At 35.1% G+C, this 27,238-nt stretch overlaps 1 protein-coding gene across 1 annotated transcript in view; it reads left to right on the top strand.

Annotated features, from left to right (window-relative positions):
• Positions 1-27,238, top strand: part of MTPN (myotrophin) — a 51,373-nt gene that overhangs the window by 14,573 nt on the left and 9,562 nt on the right. The window contains exons 2-3 of the mRNA XM_003791594.2: positions 16,986-17,099; positions 18,119-18,202. Of these exons, the coding sequence (XP_003791642.1) occupies positions 16,986-17,099; positions 18,119-18,202 (198 nt within the window). The remainder of the gene's footprint in view (positions 1-16,985; positions 17,100-18,118; positions 18,203-27,238) is intronic.

A 27,238-nucleotide genomic window follows, 5' to 3' on the forward strand; every position in this document is an offset into this window, starting at 1 on the left:
CTCAAAAAAAAAAAAAAAAAAAAAAAGAAAATGACTAATCAACAATAAGTTAGGTTATACTTTAAAATAATTAAGAGTAGAATTGGAATGTTCTTAACACAAAGAAATGATAAATGCCTGAGGTGATGGATACCCCAGTTGCCCTGATTTGATTAATTCACATTGTATGCTTATATCAAAACATCACGTGTACCTATAATTATTTTTAGGAAAAGAGTTAGGCATTTCATATGCTCTAAGATTTTTTTTTCTAGTTCAGATTTTATTTTTTTTACTTCTATGTGAAATTTCATTTAAAAAATATTAAATAGGGTGGTGCCTGTGGCTCAAGGAGTAGGATGCTGGCCCTATATAGCTGAGGTGGTGGGTTGAAACTTGGCCCGGCCAAAAACTGCAAAAAAAATATATAGTAAACAGTGCAATCTTAAGAAATTCTGAATTCTAAATAGGGACAGGTAATACTTAGCTCTAACTGAATTATTGGGGACATTGACTCAACTCTATATAGAGTGTGCCAAATAAATGTGTACACATCTTAAGAAAGGGGAAAACTGTATTAAAATTGTAATGTACAAGTCACATTTGACTTCTGCAATTACAAGAAACACAAGGTACTATGTACAGGATGACAAACATCAGTATAGAATAGAATTTGGTGAATTTAATAGTTTTGCTACTTTCCACTGTCATCCAGGCATCTAGTATTAATTCACAGGATGTGCTACAAAATGGTCACTCATATGCTAATTTAGTCTACTGTTTGTTACATAGCTTTTGGGGACACTGGTCTCTTGTGACAGTACATTATGTACTCATGCCTTAGAACTCAGTTGCGGCAGTGTGTACATATCTTAGACATCAAAGGAAAGAGTTATTTGTTTTCACCTAAAGAAAGGCCTAATCAAAGTTTTCACCAGGATTCAGGTGGCTGTTTCATTTAGAAATTCTTTATTTCAATGAAGAATGCTACTTCCCCTTAATATTTATTGGATGAATCTAATGCTGTGTAATAGAGTGGCCTAAAAGAAGTACTGTATCTATAATAGTAAATAATCGGCACCAAAACACACATTTGAGATGTATATAAAAAGATTTTGCCATTAAAGAGGAAATATAAAACTATTAAAAAGATACCTCATACTTGTTTAATATGTTTATATTCCGTATTAAAAAACCAGTCAAGAGAGTAAGAGAGGTAAAGATTGAACAAAGCCAATGTTGTTTAAGTATGAATTTAACTACCTGCCACACAAAAGCTCAGTCGGTTCTCCACATTTTTGGTTCTGTCTATGAGCAGTATTCTTCCTTTAATATGATACCTTAGTATTTTAACCTTTATTTTCAACATAGTGTGTAATTCTGGTATTGGGTTACTCTGCTCCATCAGCACTTTAGGCCATTTAGTATTGGTTAAGTTGTGTGTGTTGTGTTATTTTTGTTCATTTGTTTTCTTCTGTTTTGTATGTGCTAAACTATAGTTATCAATTTTATTGTATTGCATTGTGATTGAAGAATAGGTTCTATGAATTTTTAAGCTTTAGAATGTATTGAGATTTTCTTTGGTCTGTTATAATCTAGTTTTGTTAACATTCAGTGGAAGTAGAAGGTAGGGTTTTCATAGAGAACAAAGTTTGGTACACGTTAATTTAGTCTCGTTCATTGTTCATGAGGCCTGCTGTGTTCTGCCCTGCCAAAGATGGAGATTATTATGATAGTCTGTCACAATGGTGCTGTTTTTTTTTTCCATTTGTTTTTTTCCTATTCTTCAGGTAAAGATTCATGACTAGTTTATGTATTTTTAAATGTAAAATAAACATCTCTTTCCCATTTACTTTTTTTGCATTGAATTCTACTTTATCATATGTTAATATTACTCTTCTGGTTTTTTAGATTTATGTGCCTAATATATTTTTGTTCATTGTAAAAATATTTTTTATATTTTCTCATATCATTCTACTTTTGGAAATTTGTTTACTCTTCTTTTTGTTATTTAACAGAATTTGGGATTCATTCTTTGATTTAAATTTGACAGTGGAGCTGAGTGTGGCAGCATGTACCTGTGGTCCCAGCTACTGGGGAGGAGGCTGAGGTGTAAGGATTGCATGAGCACAGGAGATGGCAAGACCCTTGTCTTAAAAAGATTTATTGTCATACCTGATAAATTTAAGCTTTCTATTTTTGGACTTAGAATTTACCTTATTTAGACTTACTTTCATTTAGCCTTTTTTTGTTTGTTTGTTTTTTACTTTAACTGGAGGGACTTATTTTATTGACATCTTTTTCTTCCAGGACTAACTAGAAAGGTATATCTTTTTTAGTTCTCCTAGAACTTAAATTTCATCAAAAAACAAGTTGAAGTCTGAATTCTGCAAAGTTCACAAATAAGTGGTAGCTTTTGGTTTGTTGTAGTTTTTCAAAAGGAAAATATTTGTGTTTCCTTCATTGATAATAAAATAATACATCCCATTTTTTAAAATGTAAATACAGAAATTCAGAAAGTGAAAATATCTTCAGGAAAATATTTGTGTTTCCTTCATTGATCATAAAATAATACATCCCATTTTTTAAAATGTAAATACAGAAATTCAGAAAGTGAGAATATCTACTAATACTGATCCTATTCTCTAAGGATATCTGTTAATAAGATTTATGATTATATATAAACATACACTCTTCTAAGTTTTAAAGTAAATGGGTTCAGACTGTTCACTGTTACCTGTAACCTGTTTTATTCAAGTAATAACATGGTCATCTTCTCACATCAGCAATACAGAGCATGAGTGTGTTACCTTCTCTGGACCTCAGTTTCCTTGTACAAGAATAGTTACTACTAGCTTCAAAGTTTTTGTGACAGTTAAGTGACTGAATGCTTGTACAGGACTTATAATGTTTTCTCGCACATGGTAAGCATTCAAGGAGAGCAAGCTATTCTCACTTTATTTTAAATGATTCTGTGTAGTTTTTCACAGAATATGCCGTCATTTATTTTTATTACAAGCTTTCCATTTGCAACATTTAGTTATGAACCTGTCACTTAATGAGAACCTGTTCTGTCCAACAGAATCTGGTAGGTTTTTTACTTCTCTATCTACCTTCTATTTTTTTATATGTAAATGTGGGTTATATATACTTGTAAAATTGTATATTCTCTTTTAGACTTGTTTTGACATCTATATTTAATTTTTAACTATATGTGCTTAAGTAAGGGCTTGACTGGCTTTACTTTTCATCGTTAATTCTTTTATACCAAAACTCTACATTCCTGTGTCCTAATTTTAAATAAATTCCTTTCATTTCACTAGACCAAGAGTTCTCAAGGTATCATGGGACTCTGGAGATACTTGAGACCTTTTCTAGAGGTCCATGATGTAAAAACCATGTTCATAGTAATACTAAGATATGTTTGCCCTTTTCCTTGTGATAACACTTTTACTAATAAGCCTCAATCAAAGGTGGATAAAACTGCTGCATGAATCAGGGCACTGGCGCCAAACTCTACTACTAGTTATTGTGAACTTTACCACTCCTTATGCATAGTCCAAAAAAAATGCCAGTTACATTTATGAAGGCCCTTAATGAAGCAGTAAAACTACAGTTCTGTTAAATCCTGATTATGGAATATACTCTCTTTAATATTCCACGTGGGAAAGTATAAAGTGCTCATACAGCACTTTTGCTGTTGTTGGGGCCTGAACTAGCTGCTGTTCTCATGGGACATCACTTTCATTTGAAAAAAATAACTGAAAGTTTATACGTTTGGTCATTCTCAGTTTAAGAAAAAAGTTAATAGCTTTTATTGCCAATGGTCAAAATTCAAGCTTTGAAGAGAGAATTTGAATTTTGAAACATTTATATCTTCCTGTTTGATCTTGATCCTTTCCAGTGCTTAACAACTTTTTGACGAGATTCAGAAGTGCTATTAATGAATTTTTTTGATACTGTATGAAGAAATCTGACATTTGGAAAATCTACGTAACTTGATGAACCAGTATTTTCTAAGTGACTGATTCATGATGTTACAAAATCATGCATGGATAAAAGATCCGTTTAAATTGTAAAGCAGGGAGATGGATTTTAATATAACAATATGAAGTTCATTGATATAGTTTTCAGATTCTACCTTGAAAATAACCTTTAATAAACTACTCTTTGTTGAGATTAAGTGTAGTATCACGGAAAAATATTCATAATTAACTGCAAAAGCTATTAAAAATTCCTTACTTTTTCAACTACATTATTTGTGGGAGGCAAAATTTTTGTCATGTATTTCAGCCCAAAACTGTGTATCAAAACAGATTGAATGTGGAAACAGATGTGAAAATCCAGTTTCCTTCTGTTAAAAACAAACATCTAAAGGTTTGCAAAAGATTTAATATAGAGCCACCCTTCTCGCTTTTTTTTGAAAGTATAGTTATTTTTTATTTCGTTTATGTTAACATGTAATGTGTCTCTTTTCGTTATTTCTAAATGAATTAATCAACATTTAGGTTTTCCACTCTTAATTTCTAATTTGATACATAACAGTAGATATAACCTATAGTAAACAAAAAGCTCCTTGGCGTCCTGAGACCAAAGCTTTGGAGAACGTCTGCTCTAGAAGTCTTAATGTACTTCTCCTGACTTCCCCTACCCTTAAGGGAGCATGGGGGTGTATTTTCTGCTTTACTGCAGCCTGAGACTGCCTGTGCATGTGAATATTGCCTTGCTGTTATTATGGAATGTATTTGAATCTTAACTTATTCTCTTCAAACTGTAGATCAGAGATTTTCAACCTTCTGCCTATCCCCAATGTAGTTAATAGGTACCTCACACATCTCCCATTTGTATTATTATTAATAACTCTCCTCAGAAGATTATGCATGATCCCCAGACCCTCTCCAAATATCATTACTGTAGATAATTTATAGTCCTCTGGAATTCAGTGATGTAGGGAGGTCAAAAATTTGAGAAAAGTCTTTTTTTTTCTTTTCATCTATGTGTTTTTGACTTCTTTATTTTTCCCCCCCCTTATCCTTATGAAACAGAAATTGTAAAACTGTATTAATTTGGAATGGAGGCATCTACTGAGGTTTTGCCTGTAATACAGTGAGTTCCCATAATCTGCAGGCTTGGATCTTTCTTGGGCTCAAAAAATTTTTATAGCTTTCTGTTCCCATTGTTCTAGTTATATATTATTTATAGGTTAAAACTTTATACTTTTTATACCAATCATCTTATTATCTCTGTACGTTGGGAGAATTTCTTGAGCCTGCTCTCATTTATTTAATTCAAGTTTTCTGATTTTTGAGTAGTGTTTCCCAAGTCTACTTACTCTGGTGCACATTTTAGTTTTGCAATTGTATTTTTAATTTCCCTGCTATATTTCACTTTCTCAGCAGCTCCCCTTTTCTCTCAGCTTTTAGCTCAGTTTCTTTACTTTGAACTTCTGTCTCGTAAGACATCCTTTTTCATAGAGAACATGCATTTTGGATTCCATTTTTATTACTCTCGTAGATGTTTTCTAAAGTTAAGTTTCTTATGTTAAGTCATTTCAGAGGTATGTTCTTCCTTAGAATTCAATTTACCATTTCTTTTCCTTTGCTATATGATTAGTTTTTACACCCCCGTATTGGTTTTCTTCTGTTACTTATCCTTTAAAGGAAAAATGCTATCCGGACTCACGGTGTGCCAACAGTTAGGATGTGAGGCCTGCCCCTGTCCACACTTATAATCTGCATATATACTGGAAGATTCCTAGTGCTTGTGGCTTTGTTAGCCTGATAGATCTTTTGTATTTTCTTCTTACTAGTTCTAAGACATATTTTTATTACATTGTTAAAAATATGAAATTATGAAGATTGGCAAAGAGAATCTTTTTTAGAAGAAAAAAAACTGTTAGACTCATCTAAGCTTTCTCTCTTCTTGGTAGCTTTACCAGACCTTCCTAGACTGAGCTAGATCTCCTTTCATTGTTCCCAGAGCAGACTTCATAGCCTGAATTGTAGCTTCATCATGCGATATAATTTGACATGAATGGTTTACTTATTGTCTTGCCTTTTATGACTATAAACTCCTTGGGAATGACACCTTTTTCATCACAGTCTCATATGTTTACTTCACTGCCTGAACCTTTATAAGCTGTTAGTAAATGGCTTCACAAATGATTCACCAAATTGATATCATTTGGGAAATATTAGAAAAAAGTCATCTAATACCTATAGAAGCATAACATAATAGAAGGAAAAGCAACTTGGCATTGTGAAGAGGAAATTATACCAGATTAGTTTAATTCCATCCCTTTTCAGTAAAGCAAAAAGAAAGTGATACACTTAGTTTATCTTGTTCTTAAGGAAAGCAGATGTTCCCCTTGAATAATACTGGCAAACTAGAAAAGTCTTCCTTTGTTTGTAGTACTGTTAAATAAGCAAATAACTGATTAAATGATAGTCAGTTGGTATATATTGAACTCTAAGGAGTACAGTGAATAGCATCCCTCAAGGAAATTAGATCAGAGACACATTCTATTTAATATTTCTGTTGATTTTCTGGATTAAAAATAAATGCTGACACTTTAACCAAATTTTCATTAGAATACTGTTAGCAGGTCAATTCAGTGATGAATTTTACCATTTTATATTCTTCAAATTCTTCAAATTCACCTTAATCTAATTTTGTACCCACTTGTGTACATTTTGGCAGCAAAGCCAAGCACAGAGAACGGTGGTTAGTGTTTATATAAAGTACGTAATCAACTCATAAGTACCTTTTACCCCAGTCACTGTGGACAGTAGTGAGAAATATTTTCTATTTTGTGGTTTCAGAGATAGTAAAAGCAGAAAAAAGCATATGCTTTGAAATCAGTGAAATGTGATATTGTTACATTCTATAATATAAAATAAGAAAGAACCTCAGTGTTACAGGGTGTTTGGTGTTAATGTACGTGTCCAAAATTAGGAGAATATTTAGGTAAACTATGGTATGTCATAGAACAAGGACCAGTAAACAGTGAATTTTCCAGCATTCAGTGCAGGAATGGACTGATCAGCAAGGTCCTGAATTGCCTTTCATTAGAGATACTCAGTTGCAGGTTGGGCATATGCAAGCAAGAATTAAAACACAGAATGGGTGGTTGAGTTAGATTACCTCCAGAGTTCCTGTCAACATGGAGATTATGTGACTCTCGGAGACTCTAACAATGTTTTCAAAATACCTCTCATGTGACAAAGCTGATATAAATGACTACTCTCACTCATGAAAATTGGACTGCTTTGCAGAAGTCACCCACAGATACTATAGGCAGTGTTTAAATGAGGCACTGTTCTTTCATCATCCTTTCTTTAATGGGAGTTTTCATTCAAGAAAATAACAAATAACCTGATTGAATAAAAGTAAATATGGTAAGAGACTTAATAACAGGAGTGTGGATTAAAAGGAAAGAATTATATAGCAAGAATATCAGAACAAAATGGCATCAGGTAGAAGTATTTATACACAAAGTAGATCTTGCAAAGTTAAGTGGAATTTCAGTATGCCAGGACCTGAGTAGAAGTGGGGTGACTGCTAAAGAAAGGCAAAAACACGAGGTTTCCTAGAAGTGGAAAGTACCGATGTGTCACCAGCAATGCATGAGAATAAAAAGGTCAGAATGATAAATTGGTGTTGACTTACAGGTGATTTGAGCGTCACGATGAGGATCTTCTAGTCAACAAAAAGGAGCAGTTGAAATTTTCTTAGTGAGGAATGGCATGTTCTGTGTTACTCTTTTTTTTTTTTTCCTTTTTGTAAAGACAGAGTCTCACTTTGTGGCCCTTGGTAGAGGGCCATGGCATCACATAGCTCACAGCAACCTCCCAACTCCTGGGCTTAAGCCATTCTCTTGCCTCAGCCTCCTGAGTGTCTGTGTTACTCTTTAGGAATGTTGATTTACATTTGTTGAATTGCTGATGATGAAATTGGCAAAAAGCTATTTGAATGAGAACCATCAAGGTTTCTAATATTATCATTATTTTTGTATCATTTGGGATTTGAGGCCTCTTATATTACTAATAATGATGATTGACATTTATCAAGCACTAACTGTATGTTAGGCCCCTTACATATATTTATTTCACTGAAGCCTTAAAACAATACTGTGTGGCGGATGATTGCCACTTAGGACCTGCTGGATTTCCAATTGGCCTTTGGTGACTCCATACACCATAATTCCTCCTGCTACCTTCTGTTATGTACTCATATGTGCATACACACACTTTCCAAATCAACAGACACCTCATTGAATATAGTTATTTCTTAACTTAGAATTTAATAATATGCTAGCATAGCAAGCATGACAACTTCTTAAGGTTTAAAAGTAGCATATTAGGCATTGTAGTAACAATAAAAGAAATATAGCAGATATAGTTTCTGACCCCTAAAGACCTTTAAAATCTACTTAGCACTATAAATATTAATGTGTGAAAAGTTAACATACAGTAAAAATAAATTGTCAATGAATTACGTTACTAAGTGTTTCCTTTATAGAGGTTCCTGGGGAGATTATACTGTTCTTGAGATACCAGGGTAGATGGCATGCATTTATATTTGTGTTTCCTAACCAGAAAGGCAGCAAGTTCTTTGAGAGTCAGAATGAGACTTATTCCAAGTAAGTAGCACAGTACCTAACTATTGTAGGCTCAGTAAATGTTATTGAATTAAATTTGATTATAAATAGTATATCTTTTTCTTTTTTTTTTTGGCTGGGCTGGGTTTGAACCCGCCACCGCTGGCATATGGGGCCAGCGCCCTATCCTTTTGAGCTGCCCTGTAGTGTGTCTTTTTCTAATAACAGTACCATGTTTCATCATCTTTTTAAATGCATGCCACCTGTTAGTAGAATAAGTCAAAAATAATAGCAAATTTAAAAGAAAAAAACCTTTTGACTTTGAAATATGTGATTTTCTTTTACTTTGTTCATGTTATAGTAAATCTGCTTCTTGATCCAGTTTATAGAGAAAGTTAAATAGAAAGCGTATACAGTAACAGCCATTTTTAGCATGCAAAATCTTAAGCTACTTAGTTTTCATAGCCAGATGTGAGGCATAACTTATTTTGCTTGTCTAAAATGTAAGAGAGGGGGAAGAAATTGCATATTGATAGGATCACAGATCCTTTCACCCATGAGAAGCTGCCTGTAAAAGACTTTAGAAATATCTACTGCAACCACTGATTTTTACAGTGAGAAAAACTAAGGTTCACTAAGCTTGTTATTGCCCCAGTGTGGTTAGTAGCAGAGGTAAGTAAGGTGACCAGACGTTCTGCTTTTGGCGGGACAGTCCTGATTTTTAACAATTTGTCCGGAGTCCCGTGACACTTTTAAAAAGTCCCGATATTTGGAAAGAATGCACCACGAGCTAGGGAACGGCAGGAAAACAAGAAGGGAATATACGGTTTTCGGCTGCCATGTGGCTATTTCGCCAGGATATGAGTTTTATATTATTTTTGTTAATTTTATGTTAAACTTTAATAATAACAAATAATTGTTGAGAACTGATTATTGAGAACTGCTTATCAAAGTTCACATTGTTGATCAGTTGTTCGAATTCAACCACCGTTGTTTGGACTTAATGAACAATGGCATTTTTTGGCATTGGCAACCACGACAATATTTTGTAACTGTCTCTCACACGATACACATCGTACTGCATGCTAGTGCTAGTTAAACAAGTGATGTCAACAAATCAACTATTCAAATAGTTTCGGTAAGTAATTTATTTATTTCATGAATTTAGCAGACAGTACTCGTATTATTTATATTTTATAGTGGCGGCAAAAAGTCTAGCACCAGCCTTGAAAGTGACACTTATGACTTACGAGGTATCATTAAAAAAATACATTGATAAGGAAAAGGTTAAATCTTGGGCATCAGCAAAAATCACAATAGAGAACAAGTGGTTAGAAATATTTCATCATGGTTTGAAACAAACTATGTTCCATACAATAATGCACTACAAATTGTCGGATACGCCCTGTCCTTACTAGGAACTAATGCTCTGACTGAACACGTTTTTTTCTACGGTAAATAAGTGTGGACATCAGAAAAATCACAATTAAGTGTTGAGACTTTGAAAGCCATTTTATGTGTGAAATATAATTTAACAAATTCTTGTGAAAAATTTCATGACCTTTTAAACAACGACAGCAATCTACTAAAAAAATTCACTCAAATGAGAAATATGCCAAAGAATACAATAATACTATACATAATTTTTTTAATGTATTATATTTGTAAATTGTATTTATGTTGAAATTTTAAAAAATATATTACAATACTATTTTTGCGTTCTATGAAACTTTTTGTTGCTCCATATAGACCAAATTTTTAATTAAACACACCCCACCCCTACCCCACCCCCGCTGGTCAGTGGTGTCCCGCTTTGCCAATGTTAAAATCTGGTCACCTTAAACTAGAGCCCCAGGTTCTGTTTAGAGTTGTTTTCCATAGTTTAAATCTGCCTCTCTTCATAAAGAACTGAAGTAGGCAGTGAAAGGTAAGATTTAGACAGCCAAGGAACACATTCTATTAGAGGAAGGGGTTCTAACTTCAGGGATCATGTACCCCTTTGAAAATCTGAAGAGAAGTGATATGAAGTCTTCATCGAGAATATCACATATACACACGGGAGAATGTATAGACTTTGGAAAGTCTCCTTACAGATTGCCTGGTGGTCTGTGGATCTCAGGGGAAAGGTACAGAATCAGTAATTATCATACTATATTTCTGGCATTAGAAATAGATGAGACTGAATTAGATTCTTAGAGTATTATGCTTTAAATTAGGATGGTCAACTGTCTTCCAGGCAGTTACTATAAGCCATAGCATAAATGTGGTCTGAGTTACTGAAGCATCTATTGTAAGGGAGGACGGGGGAACAGCAGCTATGGATTTGGGGTTGTGATTTTTATATTAAAACAAATGCCATGCATTTTATATACATACATATATATGCATATCCATGCAGACATATTTGTATGAACTTGAAAGATAACTACTTGTACTACTTTGAGAAAATTGTGTTTGGCTATTCAGGATTCTACCTTCAGACTCAGAGAAACATGTATTTTTCTCCTCTGCCATTGGAGAACTTCACTGAAAAGGTTTGAGAAGTGCTGGTTAGAGAATTGATAATTTCATATTTTTGTGACTGAGTTATACACATGTATATGAATATATAAATACATGTTTTGTCAAATTATTGCATCAAAGAAGAATACAGTTCTTGTGGGCAGAAAGACACAATTCTGCTTTTATATGCCTGGTGTGCCTAGCATGAGTCTAAGAATATGGTTTCTCAATAGATACTAGTTGATTTATTGATATTAAAGATAAAACTAAACTGTTATGCCAATAAGCTTATATTTAAATAAGAGAATTTATTAGGATAACTGAGGCCCTCGGTTATTTAAAAGGGTGGTACTTTTGACATGAAACATGACTGGCTTTCCCGAATGCCATTAATGACATCTAATTTTTAAAAAGTTGAAAAACTGGCTGAACATAGTGGCTCATACCGGCAATCCTACCACAGTGGGAGGCCAAGGCAGGAGGATCCCTTGAGGCCAGAAATTCAAGACCAGCCTCAGCAAAATAGCAAGACAACAACAAATTAAAAAAAAAAAAAATTGGCTGGTTGTGATGGCACATACTTCTAGTCTTAGCTATAGAGGGTTGCTTCAGCCCAGGAGTTTGAGGTTGTGACGAGCTGTCATGACACCACTGCACTGTAGCCCAGGTGATAAGAACAAGATCTTGTCTCAAAATAAAGTTGAAAAGCTGTCCAGTTTTCAGCCCTAATATGCCATGTATCTATTAGTATTATTATAAAGAAGTACTTGAGGCTGAGGAATTTATTAAGAAAATTTTATTTGGCTTGTGATTCTGATATCTGGAAAAGTTTGAGATTGGGCCTCTGCACGTGGGAGGGCCTTACACTACTTCCACCCATGGCAGGTGAAGGGGACCCAGCTGTACAGAGAGGACAGGAGCAAAGGGAGGCTGCTAGGAGCACTCACACCCTCTCCTAGAGAATCATGAGGGGTCCACCCTTATGACCCAGACATGTCTCATTAGCCCCCACCTCCAACATTGGGATCAGGAGGCTTGAGGGGGAAGACATCCAACTAGATACAGCACCATGCTTTGGCATGGAATGAATGGTAGAACTCAACAACTTATTGATATCACTTAGTTGTGCTTTTTATTTAACTCCTAAGAATTTAGGTTAGGACAGGGAAGACACAGAGAAGCTAGTCTTGAGTTATCAGAATGTAGAATAATCTTAAAACCTTTCCTGGGTTCCATTTAATTTGGAATTCCACATAGACTCCTTTCCATCATTCTAAACTCTCTTACTCTCAATTTAGGCATTCACAACCCTTTTATGGTCACTACAATGGTTGTGGATTGAATCTGTGTATTTATTTAAACTACCTACCAAAAGATATTTTTATGAAGTAGTAGTATTTCATATGTAGATTATATATATACATTACATATATGTGTTACATATATTATATATCTGGAATATACCATATCAGAAAAAAGAATAGCTTCAACTTACAAAAAAATATGGTAAAAGACAGTTTTCATATACTAAAATCTGTGTTGGACATTGAATAATTGACAGGCTTCATGTTGCAATGAAAAGAGGAAAGAGTTTTAAAAAGAGAGTAATTAAGCTGGTTAAATTATTCATACTAAAAGGGAAAGGATGAAGGTAGTGAAGCCTGGATATGACAGCAGGCATTGCTGATTTCAGTTACAGTTGTCAGCCTATTGTACCTCAGATGGATATGGGGAGTAGAAGCAGTGTTCAGAGTTATCTGTGACCTGCCTGGTTACGTACACGTACATCATAGTGAGAATGTTCTTGCTGCTAAACTCTGATAATCAGTGATACTCTGCGTAGTTTGTTTTTAAAAACATATGTAAACTTTGGCCATAAGGAAATATTATTCCCCAGAAGTTCTACAATCAATATATTTCTATATAGATACTACTCTGAGACTATATAAAGATAGCCAAATTTATCAACTGTTTGAATTCTGTATAATGACAATGTGAAATCACAACCAAGATCCCAAACGTACATTTTAAACATCCGATAGAAAAGGATGAGTCAGGAGAGGAAACAGAGTAATAGAGAGGTAGGAAGAAAACTAGGAAGAGTGCAGTGTCACTGAAGCCAAAAAGAGAGTGTTTAAAAAAGGAAGACATGGTCAGAGTGCACTGTTGGGAAGTCATTAAGGCAAGGACTAAGAGATGACCTTTGAATTTGCAGCATGGACGTCCTTGGACTCTGCAGAAGTGGTTATTGGATAGTGTGGAGAGTGAAAACATGCTAAGATTGTCATATAAGGAAGAGACCTATTAAAATTTTGCCTCTCTCTCTTCCATTCCCAGAATTTGGAAGATGAAAGTTTTTTTCTCTATTAGGGTAATCTTTAGTTAGACTCAAGACTACAGAGTAAGTGTCTTACTTTCTCTCTGGTGATGTCACTGATGCCTGGGGTACGGGCTGGAAGGTAGGAAGAAAGGGAAGAGCCACAGCACTATCTTCCTTCCCTGTTTCACCCCCACTTTGGAAACTACCACTTGTCAAAACTGCTGAAAACCTGGTAAAATTGCCATTCAGACTCCCCAGATCATGCCATCTGCAGATAAAGACAGATTTACTTCTTGCTTTTCAAAATGGATGCCCTTCATTTCTTTTCTTAGCTGGTTACACTGGTTAGAATGTCAGTACAGCACTGAGGAGATGTGGTAAAAACAGACATCCTTGTCTTCTTGTTCCTGATCGTAGGAAGAAAGCATTTAAGTATGGTCTTAGATGTAGGTTTTTGTAGATGGCCCTTATTAGGCTAAGTTTCTTTCTTGTCCTAGTTTTTAAAATTTTAAGAGGAATGGATGTTGGGTTTCATCACATGTTTCATCTCAAGATGATCAACCATATAGTTTCTTTATTTTTTTCAAATCGTAAATTATATTAAGTTGCTTTTCAGATGAACCAACCTTGTATTCCTGGGATAAACCTCACTTGGTCATGATATATGTAGTAGTATCCTTTCATGTGATGTTAAATTCAATTTGCTAAACTACTGTTGAGAATTTTTCTGTATTCATGAGGAATATTGGCCAGTAGTGTTCTTTTCTTGGAGTACCATTGCCCTGTTTTAGAGTCAGAGTAATGCCAACCTCATAGAATGAGGTGGGATACCTTCGCATCTATTCCATTTTCTGAAAGAATAGGTAGAATTGGTAATATTTTTTCCTTAAATGTTGGTAGAATTTATTAGTGGTCCCCTCTGGAGCCTGGAGGTTTCTCTAGGAGAAAGTAATCTGTAGAGTCTGATCTGGCACTTTGTGTCTTCACTCTTGTTTCCTGATGACTCTTGCTAGAGGTTTATCATTGATATTGATCTCAAACAATCAACTTTTGATTTCTCTCTCTTATTTTTCTGTTTTCTATTTGATTTCTGCTCTGCTCTTTATTTTTTTCTTCCTACTTACCTTGGATTTAATTTGCCTTGTTCTAGTTTCTTTCGGTAGAAGTGCAAAGATTATTATTGGAAGTCTTTCTACATTTCCAATGCAGGCATTTAACTGCTATGAGTTTCTCCGTAAGTACTGCTTTGCTAAGGCCCCGAAGATGTGGAATTTTTCTGTTAGTCACACAAAGCATTTCCAGTGTCATCCTTATTTTGTCTGCTAAAATAAGAATTGTAATGGAAAGAGCTGAAAGGAGAAAGTTTAAACTCACAGCTTCATTTCATTTTGCACTAGGACATGGGAGGCTGTGATGTTTCTATTCAAGGAAATATCTTTGACAAATCCATCTTATCTATTACTTACCGCAAGTATTGATTTGCTTTGTCTCACTTGAAGGCCTGTCCAGTTAATATTAATCAAAAGGAAATAATAGCTGATGGAAAAATAGTTTTATTTGTAAGTCGTTAAGCAATATCTCTCTTTTCCCTGAAAGCCTTACATTTACAGTTGTGAATAAAGACTAAGGTAGTGTACCAATTCACCTTTACTGTTTAAATTTGTCTTTATAAAGTATATTAAATCATATCTTTAATTATTTGTATTTTAGTCATTATATAGAAATCTGCCTTGTTTTATCATCTAGTAATTCAGAGAGGGAAAATGATTTCTGTTAAAACTCTTGATCCCTCAAAGAAACCATATATTTGAAATGCACATCCGAGCTGGAACTTGAGAATACTCTATAATTTAGTGCCCTGACTTAATGCTCCAGTGGTTCTATTGATTACTATGGTAGGCAGGTGATACCAGCCCTAAGAATGCTTGCGACTATGTAATAGATTCAATTCGGTGAGTATACCTATTATGTTCATATTTCTGTTAATATTAACTAATGTGTTATTTAAGTGCTTTACATGGATTATCTAATTTAATTCCCACAATTCCATGAGATGGAGGTACTGTTATCTCTGTTTTACGGTTAAAAAAACTCATAAACATAAAAAGAAAGTAATTCACCCAAGGTCTAATGGTGATAGAGTTCATACTCTTAACCTCTGAGATATACTGAGTGTAGGAGGATATAAAGAAGAAAAAATATAATTTCACTGTCAAGGAATTTGTGATCCATTGGTAAAGAAGGCACATGTGAAAAGTTGGAAGGGCACTACATACAGTATTTAAATACTGACTGATTCCTGTGATTTAAAGAGGGTAAATCTTGAGTGGTTGGGACTTGAAGAACCTATAGTATCCAAATTAATGGGAAGGAGGGCAAAAGCAAACCTAAGTAAAAAGCATATATGTGTTTGAAAGAACAGCTAGTTAATGGCTATGAAACGATAGGGCTGGAAACATCTTGATTTAGGGAATGGTTTGATGAGTTGACCAAACTGTGCCAAGTGAATGAGATAAGTGTTGAGAGAAGAAGAAAAAAAAAAAATCTTTGAGACATTTTGCTACTCTGTAAATTCTGACCTCTCCTAAGGGGTCTCTAAGGGGCACATAAACAAAAAGCAGCATGGTGGTATAGAAAGAGAATGAGTTTAGATCTCTACTCTGTTACTACATTGAAAAGTTATTTCACCTCTTTAAACTTCAGACCTTTAATATATTAAATGGAGAGCTTCTCTGAGCGCGGTTTGAAGATCAGCAGTAATACGGCACAGTGCCAAACATGTTGTAGCTGCTCAGGAGAAAAAGTGGTTATTGTTTGAGTCTTTGTTAATTTTCAATGAGAGAAGCTACCTTTTGAGGACTCAAAGTCATTTTCTGACACTACACTAACTTAATTCATAATTATGGTTCTTGTGTTCTCCTGATACCTATTTGTATAACCCTGTGTTTCTGATTTTTATAGCACTTATATTTTCAAATTATACATTTGCATATGTGATTATTTTATTTAATATCTGCCCACACTGGGTGATAAGCTCCGCATAGAAAGGAGCCCTCGCTCTCCCCACTGCCTACTGCAGTGCCTCCTGCTATACAGTAGGGCTTTAGTAAATGTTGAATGAATATAATAAATTCTTAGTAACTGATACTGAAATTAGCTTGTGATAATGATGGCTGTGTACGTACATCAAAGGAATGCTTTCTTTGACAAATTAAGATACATGTCATATGAACTACATAAAATCTCAGTTCTTAAACTCACCAGTCTTTTGTAGTCCCATACTGACATTATGCTGATTGAACTCCTTAGACATAAAGCACAGTAATACATCTCATTACATTTATCATTATTATGTGTTGTTTCTAGCTTGACTAATCATGACTTGAATTAGTATCATAGCCTATGTTAACTATTGAGCAGGATTTTTTCATTTCAAATTTTTGGCTATTTATTTCACTTTGCAAGAAATGTAATCGTTTCACAAAATTCTTGTATGGTTTTAAGAGTAAAAATACCAGACGCCTCATTTCCCTTCTTCAGTCTTCATCAGTATAAATACTGTGTTTATTTGGCTTCTCTTCCTAGGGAGAAGACGTCAACCGGACACTAGAAGGTGGAAGGAAGCCTCTTCATTATGCAGCAGATTGTGGGCAGCTTGAGATCCTGGAGTTTCTGCTGCTGAAAGGAGCAGATATTAATGTACGCAGAGAACGTTGTCATTCTAGAAGAAATTTCTATTCTATGCTTTGGGTAGTTGTTTTCTGTAGATTACAAAATTATTATAAAAACTTCATTTTTAATAAGAATACAGGGGCAGCGCTTGTGGCTCAAAGGAGTAGGGCGCCGGCCCCATATGCCAGAGGTGGTGGGTTCAATTCCAGTCTCGGCCAAAAACTGCAAAATAAAATAAAATTTAAAAAGCTTAAAAAAAAAAATAAGAATACAGTCTGAAATTACACCGTATTTCCTGTAACATTTAAATACATAATTGGGATTTTTTAAAAATAAGCCCAAAACTGACTTTTTAATGCTGATAAAACCAAGAGTTAGAATGTTTCCTCCTGGGCTGTTGCTTTTCAAGTTCTAAAGCCTAGGGAGTTAGCACTGTCTGTAGGGAGCAGTGACTATCATGTCATAGAGCACAGGACTTTGTAGTCATGGGTTGGACAAAGGTCACTGGGCAAGTGGTCAGAGAAGAATAGTCGTCACCTGACTCTAGCCTCTTGTAGCTTCTGTATTTTAGAGTTTTCGAAAAATGTCCATGTAACCATGATAGTGAGGGAGATGAACTCTTCACATTTCAGGGGATACCATATCACCTGGCCCAGTTGTGTGACAGTCTTCTTTTACCTCCACCTCAGCTATATTCTACCTCTCTTTTTCTAACTGGACCACATTGGCATTTCCACAGTGGTGGGAAATTGAGGTTCAGGGAGGCTAAATAACTAGTCCCTCAGTAAGTGGCAGAGCCAGCATTTGAGCTGAGGTCAAAGCTCTCTCCCTCTCCCTTAGTAGACAGACTCCCAAGGACAGACACCACTGCAAATTTGGGCCTGTGTTGGCTCACTAAGTGATTAGGAATTTGCCTCTGTGGAGTGATTTGTGTAGAAAGGCAAATATGTCATAGTCATTTTAATATAAGAGTTCTCTAATTAGGTCTAGAAAGAAGGAAGAAGGGAAAAGTGGATAAACTTACATCTTTATTCATTATTTCGTAGGCTCCAGATAAACATCATATTACCCCTCTTCTGTCCGCTGTCTATGAGGGTCATGTTTCCTGTGTGAAATTGCTTCTGTCAAAGGTGAGGTCAATTGCTGATTTTTACTGCTTTATCCACTGCTATATAAGCTAAGTATTTGCTTGTTGATTTATTTGAATTTTGTGTGGTAGCAGGAACAGAAAACCAACAGCAGTATCCAAAATCGAGTCTTGAACGGCATTACTCAAAATAGCCAGTCCACAAACTGTTACCAGTTCATGAGTAAGGAGCTTGGGCAGAAATCAGCAGTCTCCTTTTTATGAAAAGGTTAGCTAAAGTAAGCATTGTATTATACTTAGTGATATAGAAAATGCTTTGTGGACAAGTAACAGTTTGCCAGAACCCAATTGCCATCAGGTTCACACAACACACTTTGAATAACACTGGTTTACAAACTGTAAGCTTCATTTCTTGTAGAACCTACTAAGCAAAATTATTCAAGGTGGTTTGCCGTAAGTAAAGGTTCTCCAAGGCATCTGGTTTCTTGATGTGATGGAGATGGTGGTAAATTTAGAGTTTTCCAATGTATGTTGTCTTTAATGATATAAGCCCTTAGATGGAAGTTCAAAATCCAGGCTCAGGAATTGATCAGTTAGTTGCAGCCAGTCTAGCCATACTAGATGGAGCTTGCAAATGCTGGAAAGCAAGAGATCTTCATAAAATGAGGCACCAATATTAATTCCAAGCTTGTCATCATGACCGTACTCTGGCAAGAGCTGTACATAATATGTTATTTGGGAATTTAAAATAAGCCCTGCTAAAAGAAGCAAGGAAGAAATAGAAATTAAATGAGCAAATGTACATGGAGCATCTTGCCACAGTGCCCGACACACAAGCTCTCAATAAATAGGAGCTTTTAAGATAAGTATGGCTAAAAAGAGGATTTTATGCTTCTTGGGGTCAGCTTCAGTAAGCTGAGGAATATTGGGAAAGAAGATAGCATATTTATCTCTTAATACTTTATTGACAAGTTTTTAAAGATACGGTTTTGAAGGTAGTTAATTTGGGTCCTCTAAAACTAGGGTCTTTTTTCACCCTTAGATTTATGTTAACCACAGTTACTGGATTTCTTTAAGTATGTTTTTTGGTTTTTGGTCAACAGTAATCTTTAAATACTTCACACCATACTGATGTAAATGGTGTGATTCTCAGAAAGCCAAAATGAATGGAAATAAGACTTTTTGCCATTATAGTGGATCCAGCATCTGTTATAGGGTGTGCTCACAGAAATACCTAGTCACTACTGCCCATCCCTACCCATACCCATGAAAAGATAAGAGTACTTCTGAAAACCACTAGATAATTTCATCCCTGGGGAAATAGTTTTGCTTACTTTACCAAAAACTGGTTGCCACAGGCTACAAATACTGATTTGCAGTTCATGGACTTTTTATATAATTCCCATTTTGTATTAGTTCAGACTCTGTGTAATAGTAAGTAACTAAACCCAGCTCCGACTAACTTGAATAGTAGAAAAATTGGACTGACTCTCTTACACACGTAACTATAGTGGAGGCACAGCTTGACCCAGGGCTTTTCTTCTTATCTGTGTCTCTCCTCTCTTCCCCTCTGTCCACTTCATTACCGTGGCTTCACCTGTCTGCTGGCTCAGTGTTATACTAAAACAAATGAATGATACCTTCCTTACCCTTTCTCTCCCCTTTTTCCTGACCTTTTATACCCAGTCAAGAGTTTTGTTCTCTAAAAATAAAATCCTGCCTGGGATAGATCCTTTTTCTAGCTTAGGGCTCTGGTCATTTCCTAAAGTGAGCTGCCCAGCCTTGCTCTTTTCCTTTTAGCCATACCTCAAACCATAGATCAAACAATTTTTGTTCCTGACAGGTCTCTCTTTCCTCCTAGGAAAAACAAAACAAGATACAATTATTTTTAAGCTAAGGAGAGACCAAACCATTGTACTGTATTCCTCCTCATGACTTCAGGTCGTTGAGACCTAGTAGTTGTAAGTTTCCATTATTAAATAATCTTCTACATTAATTGAGTTCCTGAAAAGCTGGCTTAATTTGATGTACAATGGACCCTAATATATTATCCCAGAACGTTCTCTGTAGGTGTGTACTGTATTACTAAACTATTCAATGTGAATTGAGTTGTCTTACATTTAACTAGTTTGTTTCTTTTCCTTTTGCCCATATTGTTCTTTTATTTGTATCTGACCTTTGGTTTCTGTAGCTAGATAAGTGATATTCAGAAATGGCTATATTGATGGCAGAACAGTTAAAACCATGTAAAGCTGTTATTTGTTTTATATGAAAGAAAGAGATTTTTCTTTTTACCTTTTTGAAAACAGCATGGTAAATTTTAGTTCTGCTTTTTCAAAATTAATTACTACGATTCTATTTTTCTTAAGCTTCTTTAATGGATACCCTGTAGTTTTGTTTGCCAGAATTTTTAAAGAAATTGATTATGCTCTTTCAAAAATCTGTAATTGCTAAAATAAGACTTTTGGGGGGGGGGGCCAGGACTGGGTTTGAACCCACCACCTCCAGTATAATGGGCCCGTGCCTTACTCCTTGAGCCACAGGCGCCACCCTTCCAGTGAATCTTTTAAAAGTTACAATCAGTATTTAAGTCTAGTTTGTTCTACATTTTTTCAAAAGTAGAATCCTTACAGATTATTGTAAATTCACTTTAAAGGACTTAGTTTAAGAACTCCAGATTTTTTTTTGCCATTTCTAATACATTATCCAGCTGGTTTAATTTACTTTCAACCCAAATACAGGTACTTAAGTATTATTATCTCCATTTTATTGATAAAGAAACCATTTGTCTCAGGGAGGTAGAACTGCCTGAAAGGTAAATAGAATGTAATGGAATCAAGATTTCTTCCAAATGTGTGATTCAGCAGCTTTTATTTTTTTCTACTACTTAAAATTTCCTTTCAGAATTACCATTAGGACAGTTATGAGAAATGGAATGTGTGCATATCTACAAGTTAAAAAGATGTGGCCTCATTTTTAACTGGTAAGCTGGTAAATGAGGGGAAAATACAGAGATCAACAGATGTGGGGCTTCTATTTCAAGGTTAAGTTCTGAGCACATGCTGTGATACCACCCTTTTGTCCCTAGTGACAGAAAAGGTGTTTTTTAAAGTAAAGGAACCATTATCTGCTTTGGGTTTGATAGATAAGACATTGTAAGGAATCCTTGAAAGACAGAGATCAGGCAGGATAGGGTAAAGAAGAAAACATTTCCACATATGAGCAAGAGTATTTTGGCAAAAGAGTAGGAGCTGATCCCATTTTGACCCAAAGCCCAGAGGTACCTAGTACTCCTGAGCAACAGTGATAAGTTAGATGTGCTTCAGGAAGAAGCAATCCCAAAACGAAAGACAGAAATGGAAGAAGTCATAAGCAAGAAATTAAATAGCTCTAAACAAATGATTAAAATACATAACAAAGGCTGGATTAAAAAAATAAGCTCAAACCAAATAATTGATAAATCATAACACACAAGAAGGAGGGGGGGTGATCAAAAAAAACTCTCTGGATCAAAAAAAAATCCAGAGCACATGAGAAACCTTGGTAAACTGGCAAAAAGAGAGGGAAAGGAGGCCGATTATGCAAGCTTAAGAGGCATCCTGGGAGATTTAGCAGCAGCAGAGGAGTGAGAGTATGAAAAAGAAGGCTGCAGTGAGCCTGGGAAACATCTTGACAGAGAAGTGGCAGCTGACCAACTGGCCACACCCAACGCATTTCAGCCTGTTTTTATCAAAGTAGGAACTGGCAAACTGTGCAATCATATGTCATTTAGGATGTAATTATCTCAGTGGAATAAGGTCCCCTTTTTTGCCCTAAAAAATCTTAACCAGGAAACTTTTGGAATAAAAGAGAGACTTTAAAACATGGCATAAAAATATGCTCTTAATTCAAAGGTTGGCAGACTCTTTCTTAAAGGATTAGGTATGCTTTTGCAGGTCACTGTCATATCCTGGCCATTGTAGCTCAAAAACTTCTATAGACATTCTTAAACTGTCTAGCATTGGCTGCATTCTAGTAAAACTTTATTTACAAAAACAAGCATTAGGGCCATGGTATGCTGACCCCTCCTCTATCTCATAAATGTGGAATCGTTTTAAAACCATAACCCACAGTGGTAATATGATGCTTCCTAAGCACTACAAGTTGAGTGTATGTAATTGTATAGCAGAACCTCTGTAAGTTACTGAAGGGTCTGTAACAAACTGATCCACATACAGAATTAGGCCTACTGTACTGGTAAGTACATGTAGTGCATGTCTGGTCTATGAAAATTGGGTAAACTTGAAGTGGTGGTCATTGTAAGGAGGCGGTCAAATGTGGAAGTTTTACTATATAAGCTTTTATTAGACTATGTTAGCACTTATTGAAAAGTTATATTAATTAATATAGCCAGATAAGCTTTTAGGACAGTGATCTGAGGTTTTTTTATTGTTTGATACTATACCTGTCTTTCTGATTAAAATCTCAAATATCTAAAGAGTAGCAGTGTCGTATGAATGCAGTATTTGAAATACTATTCTTGACATGTATTAGCTGATGTACTTTCAGTAAGTTCAAAATTCATTTACAGTAGTTCCCCACCCATAGTTTTGCTTTTTTGTGGTTTCAGTTATCCGTGTGGTCAACCACAATCTGAAAATGGCTGAGTACAGTTATTATACAATAACATTTTTTTCAGAGGCCACATTCCTACAGCTTTCATTATGGCATGTTGTTATAATTGTTTTAAATTTATTATTAGTTATTGTTAATCTCTTACTGTGCCTAGTTTATAAATTAAACTTTATCAGAGGTACATATGTATAGGTAAAAACATAGTACATTTTAAGCATAAAAATACTTAAAACAACAGCAGACTACGTGTACAGCCGTGGTCCCCTAAGATTATAATGAAGCTGAAAAAGATTTGTTAGCCATTGGAAAGTTGTGGCACAACATATTACTCAGGCGTTTGTGGCAATGCCGGTGTAAACAAACCTACTGTGGTGCTAGTTGTAGAAAAGTGCTATACAGGATAGCATAAACAATTATTTACACTATGTTTACTTGGTAATAAACAACTATGTTAATCGGCTTAGGAATTTACTGTGCTTTTTATCATTATTTTAGAGTGTGTTCCTTCTACTTATTTGTGGGGGGGATGGTAATTGTAAAACAGCTTCAGGCAGGTCCTTGAGGAGACATTCCAGAAGAAGACACTGTTAACACAGAATATGACAGCTCCATGTACTGCCCCAGTGACCTTCCAGTGAGCCGAGATGGAGTTGAAAGACAATAATGCTGATGATCCTGACCCTAGGCAAACGTGTGTTTGTGTATGTGTTAGTTTTTAACAAAAACGTTCCAAAAGTAAAAAAAATTTTAAATGGAAAAAAGCTTGTAGAATAATGATACAAAGAAAGAAAATACTTTGGTACAGATTACAGTATGTTTTAAACTAAGTGTTATTCCAAAAGAGTTAAAGTTTTAAAAATGTGAACATTTATAAAGAAAGACAATTACAGTAAGCTAAGATTAATTTATAACTGAAGAAAGAAAACCTTTTTTAAATAAATTGCCTGTAGCTAAAGCAGTGTTTATAGAATCGACAGTAGTGTGCAGTAATGTCCGAGGCCTTTGTATTCACTCACCACTCACTGACTCACCCAGAGTGACTTCCAAGCTTGTGAGCTCCATTTGTGGTAAGTGCCCCAGGCAGGTATACCACTTTTATCTTTTATACCATGTTTTTACTATACCTTTTCTATGTTTAGATACATCAATACTATCATGTGCTATTAATACAGTTACCTACAGTGTTCAGTACAGTAATATGCTATACAGATTTCTAGCCCAGGAGCAATAGACTATATCCTATAGCCTAGGTCTGTAATAGGTCAAACCATATAGGTTCAAATAAGCACACTCTACGATGTTCACACGATGACAAAATCCCTCATGACTCATTTCTGTGAATGTGTTCCTGTCACTAAGCACTGCATGGCTGTATATATAAGGGTTCAGTACTGTCTGTAGTTTCAGACATCTACTGGGGATCTAGGAACACGTCCCCCACAGATAGGGGTGGACTACTGTATTTTTCAGTTACATATGATTTGATTTGTTAATCCAGTTTCATTGTTAAAAAACCAATTCACAGTTCTCCAAGAAAAATAGTTTGTACCATTAATACACTATCATGTACATTTTTATAGTGTCAGTGTTATACAGGTTGGCCATAAAGTTAGTGTACAATTTAAAATAGTGTGTCATTTAAATTTGAGCACAGACTTTATGGCCACCCTGTATAATGCATTACTAATTTTCTATAATAATACTCATTACAATTCCATATAATTTAAGTAATCCCTTATAATATATATAACTGATAATAAAGGATTTTAAGAAGTCCAGTATCCTTGCCCCCTAATCCTCAGAATATTTATCCTACATATTTACTTACTTTTTCAGTCTTTTGACAGTGTTACCTTTGCTGTAACTTAGAACTTAGATGCTAGGCTTCCAGTTACTTACTGTTTGTTTAAACTCCATCCCTTACAGGGTATATCTGCTATTAAAAATGGCTCTCAACCCCAGTATAGGAGAATGAAGAGCCCATGAATTGAGGATTTAATTAAAATTTTGAAACTTTATAATTACTGTTTTATTCTTAGATTACAAAGTAAACTGACACCATACTTAATTTGTTAGGACTGTCTTACATCGCTAGTGATGTTACTTACATCACTGTCTTACATCACTCAGATGTACTAAACAATATCTGAGAGGAGGAAGTCCAAAAGAAACTTTGTTTTTTTGTTTTCTTTCTCTGCTTCACACCATATCAAAGAATTTGTCTCCTTAGAAAGTCTAACTTTACAAATATAAATGTGTGTGTGATTATCGTGCCGCACTACTTTTAGCTGTGTTCTTTTTATAAAAAGGAAGTCAAAATGCTTAATGTTTTACTTAAAATTGCTTATAGAGAGTAAAAAATAACCAAAAATCAGTTGTTAGAAAATACAGAGAATCATCTTTTCTGATAACACTGATCTTTTTGATAAATGTGTTTTCTATGTTTTTGGTTTTTAATCAAGCTGGCAGTTATTAAAACTTGAAAACCCGTCTCAAATACAAGCATTGTTGAGTCGTCAGGGAAATGTCTGTGGTGCAGAATTTGCTACTTCAATTAAGAATTAAATGTTTTAGTTTGCATTCCCACCAGCAGTGCAGAAGTGTCCCCTTTTCTCCACATCCGCACCAGCATCTCTGGTTTTGGGATTTTGTGATGTGCGCTAATCTTACTGGAGTTAGATGATATCTCAAAGTAGTTTTGATTTGCATTTCTCTGATGATTAAGGATGATGAGCATTTTTTCATGTGTCTGCAGGCCGTGCGCCTGTCTTCTTCAGAGAAGTTTCTATTTAAGTCCGTTGCCCACACTGAGCTGGGATCACTTGTTCTTTTCTTACTAATACGTTTGAGTTCTCTGTGGATTCTAGTTACTAAATCTTTGTCCGAGACATAACCTGCAAAATATCTTCTTCCATTCTGAGGGCTGTCTGCTTGCTTTACATGCTGTGTTCTTGGCTGTGCAGAAGCTTTTTAGTTTGATCAGATCCCAGTAATGTATTTTTGGTGTTGCTTCAATTTCCTAGGAGGTCTTCCTCATAAAATAATCACCCACAATTTCTTCACGTGTTTTCCCTGAACTTTCTTCTAGTATTTTTATAGTTTCGTGTCTTAAGTTTAAATCTTTTATCTAGTGAGAGTCTATCTTTGCTAATGGTGAAAGGTGTGGATCCAGTTTCAGTCTTCCACAGGTCCCAGCCAGTTCACCCAGCACCATTTGTTAAATGGGGAGTCTTTTAATATACATACATCTACCTCTCTGTTTTTGTACCATCACCATGCTGGTTTGATCACTATCGATTTATAGTATAGTCTGAGGTCTAGTAGTGTGATTCCTCCTGATTTGTTTTTATTTCTGAGTAGGATCTTGGCTATTTGAGGTTTTTTCTGATTCCATGTAAAATGAAGTATTGTTTTTCAAGGTCTTTAAAGTATGACAGTGGTGCTTTAATAGGGATTGCATTAAAAATTGTATATTGCTTTGGGTAGTATGGACATTTTAACAATGTTGATTCTTCCCAGCCACAAGCATGGTATGTTTTTCCATTTGTTGACATCTTCAACTATTTCTTTTCTCAAAGTTCCATAGTTCTCTTTATAGAGATCTTTCACGTCCTTTGTGAGGTAAACTCCCAAATATTTTATCTTTGGCACTACTGTAAAAGGAATAGAGTCCTTAACTATTTTTTCGCCTTGACTATTGTTGATATATATATAAAGGCTACCCATTTGTGAGTATTGATTTTGTAACCTGAGATGCTACTGTGTTCCTTGATCACTTCTAAGAGTTTTGTAGTTGAATCCCTGGTGTTTTCCAGATACACAGTCATATCATCTGAGAAGAGTGAAAGTTTGGTCTTCTCTGTTCCTATTTGGATACGCGTGATCGCCTTTTCTTTCCTGCTTGAGATGGCTAAGACTTCCATTACAATGTTCAAAAGCAGTGGAGACAATGGGCAACCTTACCTGGTTCTTGATCTGAGTGGAAATGATTTCAGGTTAACTCCATTCAATACAATATTGGCTGTGGGTTTGTTGTAGATGGCCTCTATCAGTTTAAGAAATGTCCCTTCTATACCTATTTTTTTAAGTGTTCTGATCATAAAGAATGCTGGATATTACCCTTTTGGAAAGATGTTTGAAGATCACTTAGGGATCTAAAAATAGACCTACCATTTGATCCTGCAATTTCTCTACTAGGTATATATCCAGAAATCACTTTATAACAACGATATTTGCACCAGAGTGTTTATTGCAGCCCAATTCACAATTGCTAAATCATGAAAGAAGCCCAAGTACCCATCAACCCATGAATGGATTAATAAATTATGGTATATATGTATACCATGGAATATTATGCAGCCTTAAAAATAGATGGAGACTTAACCTCATTTATGTTTACATGAATGTTGCTGGAATATATTCTTCTTGGCAAAGTATCTCAAGAATGGAAGAAAAAGTATCCAAT

This window comes from Otolemur garnettii, unplaced genomic scaffold (assembly GCF_000181295.1).
Source record: "Otolemur garnettii isolate 467f Iridium unplaced genomic scaffold, OtoGar3 scaffold00049, whole genome shotgun sequence".
In the NCBI taxonomy this organism is placed as follows: Eukaryota; Metazoa; Chordata; class Mammalia; order Primates; family Galagidae; genus Otolemur; species Otolemur garnettii.